General features: G+C 44.5%; 2 protein-coding genes across 2 annotated transcripts; both read left to right on the plus strand.

Moving 5' to 3' along the window:
* The first annotated feature begins 6,932 nt into the window (after nucleotides 1-6,932).
* On the plus strand, nucleotides 6,933-11,140 carry LOC113566013 (transcription factor SOX-2). Its single transcript, XM_026989695.1, has 3 exons — nucleotides 6,933-6,950; nucleotides 8,034-8,614; nucleotides 10,166-11,140. Exons 2-3 carry the CDS (start codon nucleotides 8,091-8,093, stop codon nucleotides 10,812-10,814), a joined length of 1,173 nt encoding a protein of 390 aa, XP_026845496.1. The 5' UTR covers nucleotides 6,933-6,950; nucleotides 8,034-8,090; the 3' UTR covers nucleotides 10,815-11,140.
* A 6,753-nt stretch (nucleotides 11,141-17,893) lies between these two features.
* Nucleotides 17,894-21,259, plus strand: LOC6595850 (fat-body protein 1). Its single transcript, XM_002021344.2, has 2 exons — nucleotides 17,894-18,051; nucleotides 18,122-21,259. Exons 1-2 carry the CDS (start codon nucleotides 17,961-17,963, stop codon nucleotides 21,046-21,048), a joined length of 3,018 nt encoding a protein of 1,005 aa, XP_002021380.1. The 5' UTR covers nucleotides 17,894-17,960; the 3' UTR covers nucleotides 21,049-21,259.
* Nucleotides 21,260-21,280: the final 21 nt, after the last annotated feature.

Here is a 21,280-nt window from a genome sequence, read left to right on the forward strand (position 1 = left end):
GCTCCAAATATGTATTACAAATAACACAAAAAAAGGCGAAACAATTAAAAGAAGACTATAGCTATGAAAAATAGATTAAACTTATAATGGGACAAGAAATACTTCTCAAAAATGTATACAGGACATTAACTTGAAATTAAATACCCTTGCATAAACAAAATACAAAATGAGAACAATAATATAACAATAATAGATAAAAAGAATAAAAACAAATGGTGTACTCCCAAGGTCCCTGCTCGGGCGCCATGTAATTTTGCCAATCGAGTTGCGAATTAATTTTCATGTTGTAGAGTAAGGCTTGGGACGTTGGGGAAGTGCGGGCGGACCAACTGGTGTTTGACGAAAAGAAGTTAACCTTTCTTGCTCTACTTTATAGTTTAAACTTTATCGACTATATTTATTACTATAATTAATTGGCGAATATCACTGTAGGGATATGCCTTTCAAATACTGGGTAAAAAACAAAATACAAATAAATAAAAATGGAGAGGGAACGTTGTGATTCGCGGCTTTACATATAAAGGTAAATTGGGTATAAACCGCCCCCCCTTAGTCAGTATGTAGGCAGTATTACCATTTATGTAACCTATACAATATATTTTGTATAGAATTTTAGAATATTTTATCTGTTTCCATTTTTGATCATTTTGGCTACTGTTTTTTATACCTCTACATGACCATTATGTCTCGCTACCCTACCCCAGAGGGCGCAAACTGCACGAGCAACAGTGTGTGACATAGACAGAGAAAGAGAATGAGTAAGCGCTTGGAAGGCGTTGCGTAGCCATTGCAATTTCATTTTTATTCCCGATACTCAAAGAGTATAGGGGTATATTAGATTTGTAAAAGTGGATGTGTGTAACATTTACAAGAAAGCTTTTCCGACCCCATAAAGTATAGACAATCAATCTGTTCGTTTGTTCTCAGTTCTAGTTCTCAGAGACTATAAGAGCTATAGCAACAAAATGTTGTATCCAGACTTCTGTGATATCACAATTTCAAACGTTCCCGCTCGTTTGCTGGTGAAGGTTTGTGGGTTCGAAGAGTGCTGTGCTGGTCGTCGTTGCAGTCAAAGCGGTCCGATGTCCGTTTACCATGTATAGTTATTGTCTTCCGTTTTGGGTATTGTGCTTTCCGTGGGGTTCAATTTGACTTTATGTAGACGCTTTTCAATGTAAAGTAATAATAGGTTGGTCCTCAGCTGACGACATTTATTCAAGAACACCACACTTGTGGATATTCGGTTAACATAGCGTGCCGCCCTTAAACTGAGAGGAACATCTGGCCTACACCGTGAATGCATGTTAATGGTAAGCAGAGCGCTTTTAAATGAGAGAAGTCAGTACTAGATAGTTTATCCTATGTAGATCATATAAAGAACGAGGGGGAACGTTGTGAGTTGCTGCGGACACCGCAACTCTACAGTTATACCCGATACTAAGTCAGTATGGCTTTCCTCCGGCAGACGCCGCTAATATTAAACGACACGACAAAGAGTGCGTGCGAGAGAGACAGAAAATCAGTCTGAGCGTGACGTCGGGCGCTGCGTAGCCACTGCAAATTGATTTGTTCCTTTTGGCTACAAAAATTATCTGATCTGATCCAGATTCAGCAATCTGATAGATATGGTCGTTATCTATGATTCTCCGTTTTTAGTTTTTCTCGAATCTGCAATATTGTGGATGCAACAGATTTTCGTCCTTTGTGTGGGCGGAAGGGGGTGGGGCGAAATTTTGAGATACACGTTTTATAGTGAGATCTAAGAGAAGTGCGGATTCCAAATTTGGTTACTCTAGCGTTAATAGTCTTTGAGATTTGTGAATATCCCCAGATTTGCATCCTTTGCGGGGGCGGAAGGGGGTGTGGCGAAATTTTGAAACAAACTCGTCTCGGTCTGATATATTAGGAGTGTGGATACCAAATTTGGTTGCTCTAGCTTTTATAGTCTCTGAGATCTAGGCGCTAATGTTTTACTCTAAGCAAAGCCGCCTATGCTACCTGTGTGTTAGAGAGAGACAGGGCGAGAAAAAATGAAATTGTTTTCTTGATGCTGGCTATAATAGTAATACGATCCAATTCAGATTCTGCAGTCTAAAAGATATGGTCATTCTCTACGATTCTGCGTTTTTTGTTTTCTCGTATCTTTAAAATTGTGGATGCCACAGATTTTCGCCCTTTGTGGGGGTGGAAGTGGGCGGGGCAAAGTTTTGAAATATTTTTGTAGCAGTGACATATCACAGAAGTCTGGATCCAAAACATCGTTGCTCTAGCTCTTATAGTCTTTGAGCATTAGGCGCTGAAGGGGACGGACAGACGGACAGACGGACAGACGGACGGACGGACAGACGGACAGACAGACATGGCTCAATCGACTCGGCTATTGATGCTGATCAAGAATATATATACTTTATGGGGTCGGAAACGATTCCTTCTGGACGTTACACACATCCACTTTTACCACAAATCTAATATACCCCAATACTCATTTTGAGTATCGGGTATAAAAATATAAATATCCCAGCTAAATCGACAGAATATTAAATTTGGGCAAACTCTTAAACTTACCATTCGCTCTAACAATTAGTTGCAACAAATTCAATCTGCAAGCAATTCACAAAGCAATAGATTTCAGTTTAGGTCCATATAATAAGAGCACGACACCTGCAATAGGTCTTCAAGAACCATCAGGTTTTCCATTTAAAAAAAGCCAAACTCTCTATCTGCAACAAAATCCCTTACCAACCATAGCAACCATGCTACTACACCCTACTAACGAGAAACATAATTACTAAATATTACAGAAAAATATCAAAGGCAACGAAAAGAGAGATCAAACTGCCAAGCACACCTATAAATCGCCTCTCATTTATACCCCATTATATATATATATATATATATTTATACTAATAACAACAAATACATAACTTACTGCTTTAGGATGCACCTCAATAAAGAACACAAAAAACTAAAAGAAAAACTTCCTTCCTTTCTGTATCCCAAAAACAATATCCCCAGAAGACATCATTTACTAATAAACAGAATCCGGCTGGGACACACTTAACTAACAAATGCCCATTACTTAGACAAAATCCTAATCAGCTGCTGTCCTTTCCGCAATAGACCAAACACTAGCTTTATAAAATACTGTCTATCTTTCTCCCATAACAGATCTTCCACCCTTGCCAATTATAATCCAGTGCCTCTTCTTGCAAACTCCACTATTCCCATTCATAATCTTATATTAGATTTCTCAAGCATAGAAAAAATATATATATGGATATTAAATAACAGTAATAAAATTTAAAAATGCAAAATAAATTGTCTGTAAATATGCCATGTAAATTAAAAAAAAAAAAAAAAAAAAAAAACACCAATCGCTTCAGCTCGAAGTAGTAGTGCCCAAATAACTACTGTTAAAGAAATCCCAAGTTAGCTCATAGTTATACACTTTAATTAGCTCCATATAAATAAATTAAATAAATTTTTGCATACACATACATGTTTCCTTTGAATGACTGACACTTTGATAATATTTAAAATCAGCCAGTCTCTGTTTTTCACATGCACAAAAGTTTCCGATTTACTTTTAAATAAATATAAATTTATATAAATTGGGACTCCCGTTTTCACATTCCGCAGATTTATTCGTTTTCAAAACGAAATTAAAATGACGAAATTAAAAGTAAACGGCTCTTTATACATCGAAACGAACATTAAATGCAAAAAGAAAAAATAGATGACTTATTAACATAACATAAACTTGACACCTATATCAGGGTAATTTAATTTTTGCTTTCTTTATAAATAATTTTATGGCCAGGGCAACAACAACAACACTTTAAAACGAAAATTAAACGTTTTGGCTGAAAAAGTAATCCGCAAAAGTAAGTGAAAAACAGAGCCGCCTGAATGTCCTTAATTGTTGAAAAGGTGCTTTGAGTTTCTGATTTTAGAAGACAAGAAACACTTCAATAAATTGCATTGGGCTTTGGCAACACCTGGGCAAGCCCTAGTGCACAGTTCTTTTCTTGTCCTTATCTAACCAGTTTCCCTTTTGGATGCCCAACAAATATTCAGAGTTCCTCCTTTGAAACAGCATCCTCATCCAGCCGCCTCATTTAAAAGACAAATCATGATTAGCGTGGTCACATTTCCCATTTTTGGCCAACAAAAATCGAAAGAGCTAGATACATATATATGGAGTAAGAGAGAGAATGAGGCAAACCCACAGCAGTATACAAAAATTTTCTGCCACGTTGCCGTTGAAATCCTGCCATAAATTATTGCAACTAAACGCAGCCAAACAATGCTCCATGCTTCAGAGTCCCCGAAAATACCCAAAATTATGATGTTAGAGAGAGGATGAGAGTAGGGGGCCGGTGACTGCTCTGCCAACTCGGGATCCCGGTGCGGCGCCTGCTCCTGCTGCAGCTCTTCATTGTCCTGGGAGATGGTCGTATAATAGGGCCAGCCATAATGTCCATTAAGTGAGAACAAATGAAGGAATGTCCGGCTCCAGCTACGACTATGGACCCGAGTAAGAGCTCCTCTGTCAGCAGACGATAAGGAACGCCGACTGCAGCATCTCTTTCGGACACCAGTTGCTCGCTCTGCCACAGTCTCTGCTCCTGCTCCTGTATCTGCCTCTATTCCGACTCCTGCTCCAGCTCTAGCGCAGTGCTTCTTCTATTCTCCTTTGTTTTGGCCCTGTCTGGGATGGCTTTTGGCCAATAAAATGCATTCCATTCGCATGCAAAACAAAAACGATAAAAAGCACGTCGCCATTGAGAACGCTTCTAAGCAGCCGCCCGCCCCCCAAGGTCCACGACACACACCCATCCCCCGCCCAAGGGGACCGAGCATTGTCTCCGCCATTGGTCCAAAGGCAACTTCAGAGAACAGGCATCGACATGCGCGCAGACACAAGGGTGGAGCGGGGTCCAGGTGGGGGGCTCCGAGCGCTGCCATTTTTATTGTTGCGCGGCTTTGACTGAGCGGGAGGGGAAGAAATGCGGCTGTAGCCGCCAAATGGGTTTCCTATTTAACATTCGTTCTGTTGAATGTTGAATGGAGTGGCGGGTGCCGGGGGAAACTATTTGACGACCAGAGACTCTCCAAAAAGAGCGACTCTCCAAAAAGAGCGACGCCTGCGCAGAAGGCACTCAATGAAAGGGCGCCAAAAATATATTTTTGTTTGAAAGGCGCCACGAAGACAGAAAGCCAATGTCAGATCAGTTAGAACCCAATTATTTATAATTAGAAAAAATTTTAAAATAATTTACAGAAACTCCAATTGGAAGATGGTAACTATTTATGTACATAAAGACCTACACCACAGTACCCTCTAGTCTATTTACATTACAAAATAAATAGATGTAAGCCTGCACAAGTTCTCAGTACTCGGCAAGGGAGCTTCCTAAACTCAACAATTGAATCGCCGAAACCCCGATTATAAAGAGGGTCATTTATAAGGAGTTCCATCGGCAAGTCCCTTCGAAGGTGTCTCTTCTTAGGGCAATTTATGGTTCCAATTATACAGATACATATATCGGTTATATTGGAACAACAACAACTCATTTTGGAATTTCCTGTGCAATTTGTGAGACATACAAGGAAGGCAATGAACCTCCCCCCAGTCAACAATGAGGGACAACCTAACGCGAACATCGACTGCAGCTAAGGTTTGTGGCAAACAAAAATATATGTATCTGGGACCCAATCGATCGATTGCGGGAGCAAACATGCCTCAGCACTGATAGTGCAAGAACCAAGACATTTTTCGGCTCGAAGATAATTGTGTGGAAGTGCAGATACTATTACCTATCACCTGGCAGGGTAAGAGAAGCAAGAGCAGCAGCACCACATAGGCAAACACATAAACCAAACCGAATGAAATCCTAGAGAACTGGGAAGACGACTGCAAGATACCTCGTACTCATGGAAAACGCGATCAGAATGCAGATACACAACAGCCCAATGTATGTATAGGAACTCGTTTTCATCATTCTAGCTATAGTGGATAGTGGATAGTGGATACCAAATCGCAGTATTTACATATCAGAATGAAGGGGTATTCTACATTTACTGGGAACATCTTCTGATCAAAAACAATTCGAGTATACCCCTACGTTTCCTTAGTACCTGGTGTCGTAAGACAATTGTCAGCAAGCACAAGATACAGATACAATATGCAGATACAACGATACAAAGCGTGGTGGCAGCGAACTGTTTATCACTTAGCCGCCACGTTGACGCGTCTCCTTTTTGTTGGTGTCCTCGCGAATGTGTAAAAAACTCTACAAAGCACTTTCTATCTCGCTCTCTCTCTCTCTCTCTACCACTCTCCAGATTACTCTACTCTCTCTCTCTTTCTCTTTCTAACGCACCCACACAGGTTAGCTCGCTCTCTTTCCCTCACCCACGCACTCGGTCCTGTCTTTGGCCAACCGAACATGCAACCACTACAAACGCACTCACACTCGCACACATAAGCACACACACCCCTCTGCCACGGCCGCTGCCTCTTGTGCTTCTTCTTCCCCGTCGTTTTTTGTCGTGTTTGTTTGCCGTTTTTGTCGCAAGTTTTCGAATACCCATAGAATGTGTTTTCAAATCTAAATTGTCGCGCACTCGACACGGACGCGCAGCGCTTCCTCGCTCGAAACGGTAAACTGTTCACTTTAACGGCCACCGACTCCGACTCGGCTTAAATCCGGCACGGCCATTAATGCAGTGTTCAAGTATCTCAAATCGAACTTAAAATATTTTTATTGAGTACGATATTTTTTTTTATCAGTGTTTGTGTTTGAAAAAAATGATAAACGATAATCTTTGGCAACGATCAAATCTGAAATAAATTAGCGAATGGAACACTCGTTGAACTTATCCTAAGCCCTGACTTATCATAAACTTTATCCTGAACCCAAGACGAGAATCAAATTTCAGTAGAGGTAAGTAAATCAAATCTTAACTTTAAACTGCACTGTCATTAAACAGATGGAGGAACTTTTGGACTTACTCTTTTAAACTCGCGATTTATATTTGAGGTCCCTCTCTTTTTAACTTTAAAAATGTAATATTTTTGCTAAAAATAGCTACAAAAATATAGCTATGAAGCTCGGATATTACGCATCTAATCATACATGATTATACAGCTTATGCTGGCATCTTTATACTAGTTGTAAGAACTTTGCGATCTAAACCTTTAAACTCGAGAGTTATGCAAAAAGTCCCTGTTTTTACCCTAAAAATGTCATATTTATGTTTGAATTAGCTTAGGACGTATTAGTCTTTATAGCCTCGAAGTGCAGATATCATATGTATTAAGCATATCATAAATATAATATATATATCATATCATATATAATTGTACAGCTAATGCTGGAATTGGATTTCCCTTCTGAATTGCAAGACCAAATGCAATATCCAATTAATTTAACTGATTTAAAAAATGGCTTCAAAATGTTATATTAACGATAGAAATAGATTTAAACATGTTAGTTTTTATAGATTTAAAGAGCAGATATCATGCCGCTAAAATATACGATTATAAGCTAACGCTGGACTTATATTCCACTCTGAGTTGCAACTTCAAATGTAATATTCAATTGATTTAACTGATTTAAGAAACGATCAAACTTTTCCAGTCGGTGATGTTCTTATGTTAGAAGTTTGGATAATAAAACAAAACCAATACTTTAGCATTTTTGAAAAAAGCCGCAATAGATTTCGAACGATAGTCTGAAAACTTATATTGAACTGTGATATTGAAGTGTGTACATTGATTACTCATTGACCAAACCCGTTTTCAAGCGATTCTTTAGCAACCCTCTTTGGACATTTCGGATTTCCTTGAAAGATACTCCATTCTGCTGAATTTTGAGCGAACTCTTTACATAGGCATTAGAATTAGTCCCCAGCAGTCCCCCCTGGGAAGGTTCAAGCAAATGACTCATGCGAAGAGTGCTAAGGAACAGACAACCCCCTAGCTAACAAGGGATATCTATTGAATACCATTTCCGTTGGCATTGCAGAGCGCCCACCTGAAAATTACCACCTGCACGCACAAGCACACGCATCCCCACCGAATCATGACGAGCATCTCGACGCTACTACACCGGAGCCACAGCAACGGGTACACGAGCAGTGGGAGCAGCAATCACAGCCACAGCAGTAGCCTCTCACCGCAGTTGCCCGGCCTGGCCCTGGGCCTGGGCATGGGAATGGGAATGGGAGTGGGAGTGGGCCTGGGAGCCACCACAGCGCCAACACCACCACCGCCGCCAACTGACCTCGCCATGCCCCCAGCAGCACCAGCTCCCGCTCCAGCACCGAAGCTGCAGCATCATCAGCAACATCATCATAGCCACTCCAATTCCCACTCCACAGCCACTTCCAATTCCCATTCAAATTCTGGATCCCATCACAGCAGTCATGACCACATTAAGCGACCAATGAACGCTTTCATGGTCTGGTCGCGGGGACAGCGTCGCAAAATGGCCCAGGACAATCCCAAAATGCACAATTCCGAAATATCCAAGCGCCTCGGTGCCGAGTGGAAATTGCTCACCGAAGGACAGAAGCGTCCATTCATCGACGAGGCAAAACGATTGCGGTAAGTACATTTCTCTGGGGGGAAGAGGTGTATGGGAGGTGGTAGTGGGAGTCCGAGTGCGACTGCGACTGCGAGGGCGAGGGCGAGGGCGAGTGGAGCTTCTGGCTGGGTTTCAGTTACAGTTTTTCCCAGTTCTCTCTGTCTGGCCACAAAATTTGATCGATTAGCTAAGACAAAGGCTCACTATTGTGAGAGTCTCCCCAGCATTGGGGAGCTCCAGAGCCCCGGATTGTGCTCGCTCTGCTTAGTCAGAATTCCATTGGCACTGGGCATATCTTGGGCAAACATTTCATTTCAAATTGTCACACAAAAGCGAGACACAACGCATGAAATGCTTCAATCATTTTGCATTTCTATTCACCCTTTTTGTTCACCCTCTTAAAGCGTACCCTATCCTACCACCTAAAAGTAAAATGTTTAGGAGGCTCATATATTTATTGGCTTTACATTGCGATCTATAATAATATTTATGCTCCTATTATTAAGGATTGGAGGGACCTTTGAGCTTAAAGCGCTGATTTTTTACCAGAGTAGAATTTTTGAAACAATCAACATCACTTCAAGATTTACCGTCCCGGAAAATACAACCAAGATATCAGGCGACAGTCAAAATTGTGTGGACAATGTATAGTTTATCCCCAAAAATTTAATCTATTCAAATTAAATTTCCATAAAACTTGTTTCGTATGAATTTCGTTACAAAACTATTCAATAATGTTCTATTTACCTTAAAAAACTTAATTGAGGTACCAAAAATACAAAAATAATATTTATTATTGGCTTCATACTTTTTAAAAAAAATTGGTTACCTTTCTTATGCCCTGCACTATCGATGATATTGGGTTCGTGACACTGACATGCCCTAATGTTTGCACTGTCATAATCCTTTTATTGATTGGATTTGACTGCCAAAACGGTAATGTAAAATGTATATTTTGTGGCGACAGTTATAAATGAGCAGAGCTCGTTTGAAGGGGCTTAAACTAATGGCCATTCGGGGTTTTCGAGGGAACAAATTGAAAGAAAAGAAGCAAGAATGTTGTTCAAATATTTGCCAATGCGCGGTGATAAGGAATACAAAATTTTTTTGGGTAGAAGATAACGCAAGGAGGAATAACTGACCAATTAGGGTAGTGGAGGAGAAAAGAAAACTAAATAAAGGAACGGAGAGCGAAATCGAAAGTACAACAAGAAGAAAAGAACACACCTTTTATCGGATTTTATCGTTTTGTCCAACAAATGTCAACAATTGCGCATTGTTGCAGCTGGAACTGAGACTGGGACTGGGAATAATAATGATAATGGGAAAGGTAGAGGGAATCCGTCGGGGTCTTCGCTAAATTGAGATAAGCAGACAAGAAAAGTCATACATACATTTGTACGAGCATATATACTTTTATGGAAGGGTTCCATTCGGTTGGGAGTTTATGGCCAGAGAGAGAAAAAGAGAGAGAGAGAACTCCGCCAGACATTTGGTTGACTTAGTGATATCATCGAAGTTTAAATCGTTCGATCTGTTGATCAATGCTCCAACGTTTACTCAATTTACAGCGCCCTGCACATGAAAGAACATCCCGACTACAAGTATCGACCACGTCGCAAGCCCAAGACGCTCAACAAGTCGCCAGTGCCGGGTGGTGCTAATGGTGGTGCCGCTTCTGGTGGTTCCAGTAATAACAGCAATGGCGGAGCCCCTGGAGGATCGTCCGCGCCTAAGGACATACAGTCACAGCTATCGCCGCTGGGCCAGACGTTGCCCCATCTGCATGGACATGGACACCACCACCATCACCACCACCTCACGCACCCGCACCACCCCCACCACCAGCACCCCCATCCGCACCACGTCCAGCTGGCGGCCGCCGCAGCAGCCAACACCCTGAGCGCCAAGTACGGCTTTGGGTCCCCCTTAGAGCTCTCCCTGCCCCGCCTGCCCAACGCCTTTCCCGGCCTCGCCCACTACCCGTTGGACCCGACCCTGGCCCTCGATCTGCAGGCCCGTCTTCAGGCCATGTACGCCGGCAGCCTCTACCAGCCGTGGCGCTACCTGCCATTGATCAGTCCCGAGACGCCTCCCTCCCCGCCCAGCAGCAGCGGCACTGGCATCTCATCCTACGGCTGCGTGAAGTCGGCAAAATCCTCGCCAGTCGCGGGAGTGGTTCCTCCCAACGTGGCCACCACACCGCCGAACATCATTTGACCGACTCCTCTGCGCTTCGGCGCCGGCACCGCCGCAGAGCACGCGGTGTAGACCTGGAAAAGATGATACTGAGTAGATGGACGCTTACGGTCCCAGCACATTCACCCACTGGTCATGTGGTCACCCAGGACCCCACAAAACTGAAGATAATTGTTAGATCCTAGTGCTAGTTGAATCCTTGTGAGTTTTGTGTGTGCTTTGCTTTGAGTTTTGCCTCTCGTTTTACGTTCCGATTCTGTTGCGGGTCACATTTGATGGAGGTAGCAGGAAAGAAGCCTATTAAATCTTTAGAATTGAATAAAAATAATTTATTTGTTATTATGGAATATTTTATGATCGTTAATTTTGTAACTGCTCTGCAAAGTGTTTTTTAGTGGATACATGTATCGAAATTCAACTAAATAATACCATATTGAATTCCTTCGAAACGGTTTTACTTTTGCAAAACTTCAGTTGTTTACTATTTGAAAGTATTTTTTTTTAATTTTTTCAGGGTTTCAAACAAATTCCGAGATATGTACCTTTTTTCAACCAGATCAGACCGTTCCAAATCGAATTAATCGAATTAGTGATTATTTGGAGCTCATAGAATGTGTAAAATATACCCATTGATGGCATAATAACCAAATGTATTTGGAGCAAAACTGAAGATAATGTGACTCCTCAAAATCATTTGAATCATTTTCATTTATTATTATCTGACCTTTCGAAATATCAGCAAATTAATATACATTACTTTAAAGAATCTTTGAATTGATTTTTAGGTTTTAGTGCTTTAATTTGGTTGAGGCGCCATAGAATGCCCACAATTTTTTTGGATAATATATATACATGTATTAAAAAAAACTACATTTTTTTGTGATAAAAATAAAACGAGTAAAACCCTAATTAAAAAACAAAACTGTAAGAAAATAAACGATTTTCAAATGGTTAACAAACACACACACGCTCGTATCAAGCAGTTCCCTGATTGACGATTTCATTTCCACTTTTACCCCGTAGCTCTTCAGAATGAACGAAACTGAACGCCGACGAGAACGAGGACGAATATGCAATCTGTCAAGAGTCAGTGGCAATCGCCTGTGGGCGACACAGGGGTCTGAATAATAACGACAATGTTTGGTGATGCGTTGATTATTAGTTTAAATTTCCGCAGATCGCAGCGGGGGCTGGATCGGGTTGTCTGCCGTGTCGGGTGGGTGTGGACAGTGTTTCGGGATGGTTCACAGTCTGTTAATGGGATTCCCGTACGCCCACTTGTTAATGCGACCAACTGTGAATCCTTCGGCGATGAGGCGTGTCAATAAATGCGCTCAGGCACAAAAACAATTGACACTTTATTCGGTGGCACAACAAAACAAAGAAAGCAACCACCACTAGGACGGGGTGGCTGTTTCAGTGTGGGTGGAGTGGTTCGGAATGGTTGGGTCGGTTGGATGGGCTGGATGGGTAGCAGGGAATCGCGACAACATCGTAACCAGCTGAAAAGCCGCACATAAAAGTCACCGAAATGCCACGCTGCAACGCAACCAAACTGCTGATAAGGAGGACCAAAGAAGAAGACGACCTCGTCCAACCCAAAAACCCAACTCGGGCAGGTCCTCATCCCCTCTACCCCTCCCTGGCAGGCAAAAGTCGTGCAATGATTGTCTGCGCCCACAGACACAGGGCAGGGACAGAGAGAGACAGAGATAGAGAGACAGAGACAGATAGAGAGAGGCAGAGACAGAGGCAGAGAGAGAAAGTGGGAGAAAGAGGGTAGTGTCTGTCTGCCTTTTGTTGCCCGCAAGGTCGTTTTTATAGTGTCCTGGTCCTAGTCACAGTCCTCGATAGAGCTGGAATACGCATTTAATGTTTGCATTCTGACCTCTCACCTCCGCAGACAATGAACCAGGCAGCCGGGCTGCCAGGCTGCCAGGCAGCAGAGCAGCTTCCACACTGTACTGTCGAAAACACTGTGGAATGCTACAACAATATTTACCCAATGAAATGGGGAGTACTTGTACGCATAGCAACCCCCAAGAGAGCAATGAATGAAATCGTTCAACTGTGGGAACGTACATACAGCATATTGAGACGTTTCCGAGATCATGCCGAAATAATTGAAGCTAATTGAATAATAAAATACTTATTCGTTTGATAGACCCCAAAAAGTAGACAACATTTTCACTGAAATATTATTAGAAATAAAGTCTAGAGTGACTTCGATATTGAAACGGTAACATAAATGAGTTAATCGAACCCAGAATTATATCTCATTAAATTTCATCGATTCCAACTAGTCTCAAAACTACTTATCTTGCACTTTTCCTCCGAAACTTTCGCGCGATTGTCTTCTGCAGCAATTATCAAAATTTCACGGGTCAACTGCTCGGTTGGTCCCGGACCACCCTCCTTGGCAAAGTCAATAGCTATCAAAACTAACAGACACGCGTAGACACGTGCGACCAGACCCCCCTACCTTATTCCACCCATCGTCAAACCACACCATACCACATCCCAGCAATCACTTGTTTCAAGACAAACAAGAAAGACAGGCGAATTGCTGCAGGAGCCGAAGTTATATATACCCTTCCAGATACACACTCTTACCCCGACTGCAGTAAGAAAAATTCAGCGCAATGTTGCACAGAAACGGACAGACCGGTGGAATATTAAAGACGTATAAGAATACTATAGCCCTGCATGAATCCACAGTATATTTACAGATATATTCATGCCTCTTCAAGGGTTTCGATCATTACGAATACTGCCTTCATTGAGATTCAGTTCGAGCGAGTCACTTAAAACCGAGTGCAAGCACTGCGGATGAAAGTCAGTAAATTTCGTTAACAGTCTCTGTAATGACTCAAAACATACATATGTACGATGGAGTTTGTGTGCGCTATTGCCAATTATTGCGTTACTTGCTTATTCTTTCTGCCAGAAAATTAAATGGAGAGTGAGCGCGAACAAAAATTCGAAATTTTCAGATCTAACACAGTAAAAATGACGATGATGGGTTCAGTCCGTTTCTATGCGATGTAATGAGAAAGCTGAGAGGCTGTTCATGCAGGGCTCTAATATATGCCTATATACATTTACGTATGATACGTATGATTTAATGATACGTTGCACAGGTATGGAAAAAATCTGAATATCCGCTGGAAGGGTATAAGACAAACATTTGCGGGAGAGAAGTGGATAGTAGAGCGAGAAACGTGTGAAATAAAAGTTTGTTTGATTTGCTTTGTATAGAGGAGGGGTCTGTGGGAGGGGAAGGACAGGCAGGGCAGGCAGCGCTGGTGACAAAAGTAGCAATGAGCCAGGCAGGGTATTCCCCGTTCCCCGAACCTTCCTTTCCGCTCCTTTCCTTTTCCTGTCACTACTCGAGGCGGGGAATTTTTTGTTTTATTTGGAAGGATGCTGGCCGCTCCTTCTCCACCTCCAGCTCTATCACCCACTCCAGCACTCGAACACTCGAACAACCTCCGCCTCCCCCTCCGTTGCTATTTCTCTCGTGGCACACTCACATCCGCTCTGATAAAAAGAAATATTTTCTTTTGGCTTTCGACTTTTCTTTTTCCCCCAATGCTTCATTATTACTATATTTATATTTATTTGCTGTACTTTTTCTTTCTTTGGCAAGGTTTCCCTCTCATCTCATCTCATCTCATTTCGATTCGTTTCTTTTGGTTTCGTTTTAGTTCATTTCATTCTGCTGACTGCTCTGCTGTTTAAGGTGGCCCTGAGAGGCCGAGAACCATTACGCAAAGGATATTGTGGGGCCATGAATCAATTGGGCAATGTCCACAGAAAAATAAATATGCCCGGAAATATGTTGAAGCGCCAAACCGATGACATTCCATTTGCATTTTCTTCTTTTGGGGTGGAGCTGTGAAAGGCATCCAAGGCCCCAAGGCATCCAACATAATCGCTTGTAATAAATTTTAATTTTTTAAGCATTTGTAAGCAGTTTTATCAACCCAACAAAGGACGACAAAATATTTTTTAATGTCGAAAAAAGCAAAATAGCGAAAAAGCGAAAAAAAGCAAAAAGGATATAAGATTAAGACGCCCGGGCCAAGTTAAGACATAAAAAAAAACAACGTCAGGCAAATTAGCGACCCAGTGACGGGGGATGAAGACCGGGGAGGAGTCTGCCGGCCTGCCTGCGGTTTATCACGCCCACAGTGCGAACGTCGAACGGATATCCGACGCATGGAAGACAAACAAAAAAGGCATTAAATCGCATTTAAGTCAAAGCGCCCGAGCAGCGACAAAGCCAAAATCCGAAAACCGAAGTGAAGCCAGAAACCATCCACCACCTTGAGTTGGCTGCGGCTCTGACTCCGGCTCCGGCTCCGGCTCCTGCTCCGGGTCTGTCTCTGGCTGTGCCTGGGAGAACAAGGACAACTGGCACGTCTTGGGTGCTGACAATCCACTTGAGACAAGGATATGTCGTCGAGCTTATCACGTTGGGCTTGCTCTGTGTTGGGGGTTGATGAAAGCCCTCTTTAAATCCATGGGATAATCGCAAGGGGAGGGGATAGATAGAGACAACCAATTGGATATTCATTTCGATGGGTTATTCGAAGAACAGCTTTCGAATAAGTACTCGATTATCACACAAAGAAAGTTTCATTCATGGACTATAGAGTGTTGAATCATAGGTTTTCGCCAAGGCCAACTTCCACTGTGTGTTCAAAGCGTGAACTCTAATGCGATAAGAGCTCTGTACACAATTTAATAGCTCAAACACCTAAAAGATTACTTTAATCGCTTGTTTCCAAGCCAACTTGAAACAAATTTACATATATGTACATATGTATGTACAGGTGTGTGTATGTAGATGCACTCTTTTGGAACTGGGATTAAGGGGATTAAATATTCAATGTGTATGTAGGAGTATCGATTGATCCCGAGCAGCACGAATAAATACCGACAGGAAGGAACTCAAAAGAGCCCGAAAACGACTCCAAAAAATCATGAAACAGAGTGTGGTTTTTATCGCCGAAGCGAATAAAATTGCATATTGAAATAATGCAAATTGTTGCACAGTTGATGGCATTACCATGCACAGAAAGAGGATTCCTGGACTGGACCCCGAGATTCCAACGAGTGTCCAAGACCAGGAGCAATTAAAATGAGCACCAGCTGACGGTCCGGCCTCATAAATGGTGGAGCGGAACAATGACGGATGGTTTTTTTTCCAGAGCTTACACAAGCGATACAAAAAAATAGGGACCCATACCCGCTCCGACGAGACTGCAACGCCGGCGCGCCCGGACCGGACGAGCGGGCAGCACAAAGGAGCAATTAATGCGAAATTGTAGCTGCATAATTGCTGAACATGCAGCAGGGGGGGTGGGGTGGAGGGACGGCCGCGTTATAAAGAAGCAATTACTGCCGCACAAATGCGCTTGGCATGCACAAAAGTGGCAAGTCGAAAAAAGTGCAAAGCGTATACGTAAAGTGCAGCTAGGGCAAATCAAAGGCGCCTTTTACTGGCCATTTGCTGTCCGAGATGAATGCCGAACGGCAGGACAGGGCCGGTGCTGGCAAACAATTGCAATTACATTAGAAAAGGCACAGCAGTTGCAGAGTCAGAATCAGAAGCAGGAGCAGTCGCAGTGGAAGTAGCAGCAGCAGCAACAGCAGCAGCAGCAGCAACAATGACATCAGTTAGGACAAGCCACGGCCACCCACGTAGCGCGCTCGGCTTCCGTTGCATGCCAGGCACGTTGCAAAATTGTCGCAACGCAAAGAGTCACAGAAAAAAACGGGCCATAAAAATGCTCGCCGCACACAAAAGCCAGGGCCAAACGAATTGCCAATTTAAATGTGAATAGAAAATTGCAATGACGTAGCGCCAGCACCCACCAGCACCCGCCATCGCCCTTTCGTCGGGAGCCATAGAGGTCTGTCATCGCCATCCTTTTATGCATCTTTTCACAATCGCCAATCACTCACTCGCGCAAACAATGGCGCTGCCACATGCCACCCAGTCAGTACCCAGGCGCCCGGGCGCCCAACCGAAACTTGACTCAATGTCGAACACGGCCACAGCAAAAGCAAAAATTGCACTCGAAGACTGTGTACATTAGCATCACCATGTGCACCATGAGCACCATGAGCACCATGAGCATTTGTTGTATAACCAAGAGCACATGCTCGCGCTTTAAGCAGTTCGATCACACATAATAAACTTCAATGAAGAGCGCACAGAACTGTAAGGGATCCATTGCCGCTCTCAAGCACTTAGCAAAAGGGTATCAAACCCATGCGAGTGTATACAAAGAAATACCAAGGCAAAGAAATAAGTCTAGCTTATAAATAAATACAAATGTTTCTAAACAAAACTGACTCAACATACGTACATACAATTAGCGAAAACATGCAGAAAATTAATTTTGAGCGGCATTACCAGTAAAATAGGTCGTTTGAATGATTCATTCATTCTATGCTTATCACTTTATACATATATAAATACCTACTAATTCTTATCAGCTTTTGGACAAATTATTCCATTCTTGGGCTATTTTTGGGCCGTTCTGAGAACTTGGTAAAGGTACGAAAAGGTACCTGAAACTAAGCGATTCCTACTGCAGTTGCGATAGCTTAAAGTTCGATGTTCGATTTGGCAGTATTCAAATTGAAATTGAATTGTTCGCAAACACGGACAGCCTGCAAGGGTCAGAGATCATGTTGGGACTGGGAGGGCAACAAACCAATTAAGATAGATCTGCGATCATGTGACCCACAGCAAACCACAGGCCGCCACAGCAAACAACAGCCATATCGAGCCCGAGACTAGGTCTCAGACTGAGTCTCAGTTTCCAGTACAATCTGTGCATGGGTGACCTTATGCCTTACAAAAAACAACAAAATTTTAATTGCATAATGAACGTGCGGATTTCACAGCTTCTGGACCGGACTGATAAACATATTTTCGCCCCGCGAAAGGCATTCAACCCAACCGAAAGTCCAGCGATAGGCCTATGGATGCACTGCCGGTAGATAGGAATTTTGGGTATAAAAGAGGCACCGAATTCCGATGGAGTATGCAGTCACCTTCTGGTCTGTGTTTTAGCATCGTGCCAAGTGCCAAGCCTACAGAAGTGAACAACACTCGTAATCCAGAGACCAATCTGAGAAGCCAGCAAGATGAACAAAATCCTGCTACTGATGGCCTGTGCGGTCACTCTGGTCGCCGCTGGACGTATTGCTGTGAATCCAGGCACGGCTCAGGGTATAGGTAACGTCTGATTCCGCTGAGTCCTCCCCAGATTCCACTCTCCTTCCTTTCACATCCATTTGCTTTACAGGACGCATGTCTCTTGGGGATGTGCAACGTCAAAGGTTTATCCTGGATATTGTGCAGAACATCCATGAGCCACTGCAGAATGATGAACTCATCCGACTGGATCAGGGTTTGATTGTGGAACCTCAGCGTTACCGCGGCGGTATTGATGGAGAGATGCAGCACGTTATTGACTTGGATCGCCAGCGGCGTCTCCTGGACGAGCATCAGATCTGCTCGGTTGTCCGCGTGGAGGACGTGCAGCAGCTTCGTGGCATTTATCGCCTGCTGGTCAGGGCCGTGGACTTCGAGACTCTGCAGCGCAATGTCGTCTACCTACGGAGGAACATCAATCCCGTCCTGCTGATTAATGCCTTGGTTCGAGCCATACGCGATCGCGAGGACACCCAGTCCCTGATCGTGCCCGCTGTCCAAGAGCTGCTGCCCGAACTGTACCTGGATCCCCAGGTTATTGAGCGTGTTCAGCGCATTCAACTGGAGCAGACCCAGCGCCCCACACTCATCGATGTCGTCGGCTTGGGTCAGCATCCCATGAATCCCATGATGAACATTTTCAATCCATTGCGGCAAATGCGTATGCAGATGGCGTTGGCTAGGCAGCAAGCACAAAAGTCGCGTCTGTCCTTGCTTGGAAAGAACCGTGTGGTGATCCCCATTGAGGGACAGGAGCAGGGCCAAGGCATTTCCCTCCTGACCGACGATATCGGCCTGCGCAACTTTGTCCAGAACCTGATTCAGGAATTGGCCCTTGTAGAGGGTGAGTCGCAAGAGGTTCCGCAGCAACGCATTCCCCAAGAGTTGGAACAGGATCAAGATATGGATATCAATACTGGACGATTGCTCTATGTGAACCGTCGTCGCCTCCAGCAACAGCAGCAGGAAGAGGATCAGGATCAGCAGGAGAACATCTATGGCAGCGAGAGGGCGCGCTTTATGCGTGTTCTGCGTCGTGACAACAACGATGATGATGATGAGGACGATGATGAAGACGTGATTAAGATGGGTCGTGTGCCTCTGCACCGTGTAATCGGGCAGCGAAACATTAACTTGGGTGGCCGCAACGATTTGCCCACTGTGAATGCTAACAGCGATCGCCTCTTGCACGTCAACCGCCGCCGAATGAACAGCATCCAGCAGGAACAAGTGCAGCAGTCAGGAGGTCAGCGTTTGCCAGGATTGATGCGCGGTAGCCGGTACAGCGAAGGACGTCGAGTAGTTGAAGAGCAGGATCAGGATCAGGATCAGATCCAACATCGGTATGGAAATCAGGTGGAAAGCTATGCAGATCAACTGGAGAGCGTCAGCCGCGACGATGAGCGTCTGGTGCACATCAATCGTCGTCGCCTCAACCATGCCGGCGTCAGCCAGCAGCAGAAAATGGTCCCCCGTCGTGTGGCCTCCATCGGTGAGGTACGTCAAGTGCTCGATCGGCCCATCCAAGATGAGGACATCCTGAAGCTGATACGCAGCGATCATCGTCTGTCCATCATGAGTGACGACGAGATCTTGGCCATGCTGCAGCGAAACCGTGAGAAGCGTCTACATAATTTGACGGACAACGACGTCGATGACGAGCAGTTGCAAGGTTTGAATGAAGAGGAGAAGCTGGAGCAGCGCGTCAGACAGGGCGAACGCTTCCGCCGAAGCCTCACCAGCCATCGCCAGGAGCAGCAGGGTCAGGACTCCCGTCGGAGCGAGATTCTTCTGCACAATCTGCGCCAGTTGGTGGCTCGCCTGAACCAGGAGAGCATTGGGCAGGGGCAGACCATTGATAAAATGAATGTGTGGCTCAACAATCCACACCAGACCACATCCGACCGGTATGCCCTTCGCTTGAACCAGATCCGCATCGATTCCCTGCGCAATCGTCAGCTTTTGGAGCAGATCAACCAAATCAAACAGCACATGCAGCAGGCCATTGACCAGCTCAACATTCACTCGATCCGCGGTCAGTTCCAGGAGCAGCGCCAAGTGGAAGCTCTCATTGCTGATGTCCTGTTGGGCCACCTCGGCCAAGTCGGCATCCTGCGAATTGTGCGTGAGTTGATCCAGGAAAACAGCCAGCAAATCGATCGCTCTGGCCTGGGTATTCGCCTCAGCGATCCTCTGATCCGGTACACACTGCGCCGGATTGTCAACATCGTGGATGATCTGCGCGAGCAGCTCTTGGATGGGTACAGGAGGGACCAGCTGGGCATGCACGGTGTGTCCATCAATGATGTGCGCGTTGACAAGCTGCGCACCCGCATCGAGGAAGTCGACATGGACCTGACGAACCTGATTGGACAGCAGCAGCAGCAGCAAGGTCGACAAATACAGCAGCAGCAGATTATCGTGGGCCGACAGCGCCGCCTGAACAACAAGCCCTTCCTCATCGACATGGACATCAGCTCGGAGCGAGCCCAGGATGTCATCATTCGTGTGTTCTTGGGTCCCAGCCTAGACTCCCAGGGTCGTGAGGCAACCTTGGACGAGCGCCGACGTGATTTCCTCCTGCTGGACGTCATCAACGTGGAGCTGCAGTCGGGCACCAATCGCATACAGCATCGTTCTATCGACATTCCGTGGACCAGCCGAGATGTCACGCCCCTCAGTGAGATCTATCGCCGTGTGATGATGCACCTGCGTGGTCAGCAGGAGTTGGATATCCAGGAGTTGGTCGGCGAGAATGGTCGTTTCCCACAGCGTCTTCTCCTGCCCCGTGGCCGCCCTGAGGGCCTGCCCATGCAGCTCCTTATGATTGTCTCCCCAGTTCTGGAACAGCAGGAAAGGAGGATCATTCCCAGCATCAGCTTGGGCATTGGCTCTGCCTCGCTGCAGGACGTCCGTCCCCTCGGCTACCCCCTGGATCGTCCCATCACTAACGAGCAGGAGCTGCTCCAGCTGCCGAATGTCCACCTGCAGGATGTGGTTATTGTCCAGGAGAACTAAGCTTGAACGGATTACCAACCGACCGACCGACCACCCGCTCTGTACCCCACTTGGAAGCCCACGAAACGAACCTTAGCTTTTAGTTAAACGAACCTAAATCAATTTACTGTAGCAACAATTTTTTTTTTGTATAATCTTGTAATCGTTGTACATTTATAACTATATTAACTCTGAGTAAAATCTTTGCAATCGATGCAAAAAAGCATTAAAACTTCATGTGTTCCTAATCAAA

The sequence above is a fragment of the Drosophila persimilis genome, unplaced genomic scaffold, assembly GCF_003286085.1.
Source record: "Drosophila persimilis strain 14011-0111.01,24,50 unplaced genomic scaffold, DperRS2 tig00000431-arrow-pilon, whole genome shotgun sequence".
Classification (NCBI taxonomy): domain Eukaryota; kingdom Metazoa; phylum Arthropoda; class Insecta; order Diptera; family Drosophilidae; genus Drosophila; species Drosophila persimilis.

Excerpts from the sequence above, each read along its gene's own strand:
- LOC113566013 (XM_026989695.1), top strand. The coding sequence starts at position 8,091 with ATGACGAGCATCTCGACGCTACTACACCGGAGCCACAGCAACGGGTAC. Across the intron at positions 8,615-10,165 it reads GACGAGGCAAAACGATTGCG|CGCCCTGCACATGAAAGAAC; the intron begins GTAAGTACATTT and ends CTCAATTTACAG.
- LOC6595850 (XM_002021344.2), top strand. The coding sequence starts at position 17,961 with ATGAACAAAATCCTGCTACTGATGGCCTGTGCGGTCACTCTGGTCGCC. Across the intron at positions 18,052-18,121 it reads AGGCACGGCTCAGGGTATAG|GACGCATGTCTCTTGGGGAT; the intron begins GTAACGTCTGAT and ends TTTGCTTTACAG.